This window comes from Poecilia reticulata, linkage group LG1, assembly GCF_000633615.1.
Source record: "Poecilia reticulata strain Guanapo linkage group LG1, Guppy_female_1.0+MT, whole genome shotgun sequence".
NCBI lineage: Eukaryota > Metazoa > Chordata > Actinopteri > Cyprinodontiformes > Poeciliidae > Poecilia > Poecilia reticulata.
The window spans coordinates 14,639,101-14,641,991 of NC_024331.1; the positions used below are offsets into that span (position 1 = coordinate 14,639,101).

The 2,891-nt window shown below is 40.9% G+C and overlaps 1 protein-coding gene across 3 annotated transcripts in view; it reads left to right on the top strand.

Moving 5' to 3' along the window:
* The first annotated feature begins 613 nt into the window (after window positions 1-613).
* LOC103464230 (neuronal acetylcholine receptor subunit alpha-3-like) overlaps window positions 614-2,891 on the top strand; it is a 28,403-nt gene continuing 26,125 nt past the window's right edge. For 2 of the 3 annotated variants that reach the window (XM_017309551.1, XM_017309918.1), the window contains exon 1: window positions 1,032-1,389. In XM_017309551.1, the coding sequence (XP_017165040.1) occupies window positions 1,332-1,389 (58 nt within the window). In that variant the 5' untranslated portion in view covers window positions 1,032-1,331. Of the gene's footprint in view, window positions 937-1,031; window positions 1,390-2,891 lie in introns of those variants that run through there. The other variant, XM_008408201.2, reaches the window with a different exon arrangement.

Below are 2,891 nucleotides of genomic sequence, written 5' to 3' on the forward strand. Positions count from 1 at the left end.
ATGTCACTTGATTGTGCCACTTGAGCACACCTAAAAAAAAACACACAGAGCACACTCTGTGTTTTTTTTTAGGTGTCAGATAAAATGGGGGTGAATTGAAAGTTCACATGTTTAAAGTTTGATTTTGTTTGAAACAAGCAGTAGAAGCCATGCAACCTTTTCCTTGCAATTATGCATTACTTTGACTTTGTCCTATAAAAGTACACTAAAGTTTGTGGGAACTTCACAAAATGTAAAATAATAATAACAATAAAGAAATCTTTAAAGATGGGGATATTTTGTCCAAGGTTGTTAATGTAATGTTCAAGGATAATATTTTCAATACTTCTGCTAAAAGTATTTTCTGAAAATGGTTTTAACAGTGTAACGCAGTCATTCTCACATTTGTCCCCCCATCAAAACGCCCATTACTTTTTCTCCCCCCCATTTTCTCATCGGCTTGGGGTCTCATCTTGACTGAGTTTAGTTAGATGACGTTAAACCGAGCGTGTGAGTCTGGGGTTAAAATTAGCCCAATCAGCCTAATCTAGGAGCTTGTAAACAGGGGAGCTCACAGCGAGCCATGAGACGCACAGCCTCCTCTGCGCAACGCGGCGCAGTGCTGCAGTTTAGTGGCTGGGAACAGACACAGCACTCTTCATTAAACCTCAGCTTGTGACAGTTGTGACGTGCGATGATTGTGATATTATTAATTACCAATGGCAGATGTGAAGTGAAAAGAAGTTCAAAAGTCCGTCCGCAAACCACAAACAGCGGTCGTTTACACTCGTTTCCATGGTGCTAAACAGAGAGCTTTTTTATTTTATTTTTTTTCTCTGCTTTTACAAGTCGTCAAATTTTAACATCTGCCATCACTTTTTGGAAGAACTCGATAGTATCAGAAAGGCTACACTTTAGAAATGAATAATATTAACAACAACAAAGATAACCAGATAAGTAATTAGATTTTTTTTTACGAAGTTTTTTTTTTCTTTTTAAACAAACTAACCAATCTTTTTTGTTGTTGTTTCGTGACACTCCTAAATATAAACTTAAAGATTTGTCCGCTCCCGGATCTAATTTCCTCCCTGTGCTTCAAGTCGGAGTGGATGCGCCAGAGGGGAGCTGAGCGCTCATGAGGGAGGGACGAACCAAGTCAAGTTTGGATTCAGGAGCGCACGGCCACAGCGAGAGCGACGGCACCAGGGGAGACACGGAACATCTTCTCATTCTGTTCCATCTTATTTATTTCCCTCATTGACTACACTGACTGCTGTCCCGGTCTTTTTTTGTTGTTGTTGTTATTTTTGGAAATAAAGGGGGATCCTTGATTGGGCACACAGGAGGACAGAATGAAGCCTTCCATGGGGTTGACTTTGATGTTTCTTCTGATCGATTTGCAGACTCAAGGTAAGTGGTCTTTGCCCAAAGTAGCACTGCAGATCGGCTAGATTTGAAGCTTTTAAAAGCGCGATCACGATTTCAGATTAAATTGATCGGGTTAATAAGCAATGGGTGACGCGCTCTGTGCGCTTTTGAGCCTGTTTAGCACGCATCTTTTCTTCATGCCCACGAAGAATCCCTCCTCTTAAGTTTTGTTTGAATCTTTCAGTTGCTGGAAGTTTTAGCCTCTTGCTTTGCGTTTGTTCTCAAATCACCACGCACCCAAACAGCCCCATTTAGATCCTAATTATGAACATTAAAACTGCTCCCATTGACACAAACTGGGTCACTGAAATGGAATACAGAATGGCAGTGAAGGCAAATGAATTTTGATGAATGCAAATTTTGCTCCGAGGCAAGATTTTACGAAGCCATGCAGATTAATAATCTCTTTAGAGGACGTGTGCCCCCCTCCCCCCTCCTTGGTGAGGTGCTGATTTATACAGGGCACATTGTTTACTCTGGCAGAGGGTAGATGGGATGTCTTCAGTCAGGAGACTGAGTCAGCTGAAGGCATATGATATAAAACCTTCTCACAACGCTGAATGTCACCGCATAAATATGATGACCTTAGTTACTCACAGTTATGGCTAAACTATAAAAATAGTTTTCGGAAAAGATGGGAGTGTTTGCACATAGATTTTCAAGTCATTTGGATGTGTACGCACAGGTTTTCTTGAATCTTTTGCGAAATTATTCGTCATAAGAAGAAATGAGCTGGTTTGTTTTCAAGAAAATTGAGACTTGTTGGGGGGAAAAAAAAGAGGGCCAGAAACATGGCTTCGACTGAAGGAAGACTAAAGAGTCAATTAAGACTAAAATAAATGAAGACTATCTGGAAAAAGTCATAGCATGAAAAAGGAGCAACTGTCAGGAGGAGTGAAAGGAGGAACAAAAAATAGACTGATGATGCCAGGTAGAGATGAAGAGAGGGATGAGATCAGTGAGAAGAAGTAGACAATAAATTGTCTCATCAGATCAGAAATGAAAGGGGATGAATACGATTCGGGTGTGGTGAAGAACTTTAGTGAAAAGGTGGGATGTAGGGAAAATGATCTGAGGCTCCTGGAAACCAACCAGAATCCTAATCGCTGACCACTGTTGTAGAAAACTTGGTTCTGACCTGCAGGAATGTTTGCAATGTAGAAGCATGGCTTATCAAAGTCTCATGGTAAACATTTACTCCTGGGGCAAAAACAGCAGATGTCTGATTCACCATGGTGGCATCATGGTGAATCAGAATCTTCTGGTTTATCATCTTTCACATAAACCTTAAAAATAATATTCACTCCTCCTTTCTCTGTCTCCAATGGTTTGGTTCTCTCTTTTCTCTAGAGAAGAAAAGAATTAAAAGAATGATTCATTCATCGCCGTTGTGTTGTTGGGGATTTTTGTGGGTGTCTATGTGTGGGGGCGTTCCCTTTGAGAGGTGCAGCCAGCTGCATGTCACGTGGCCTTCAGCGACAGAA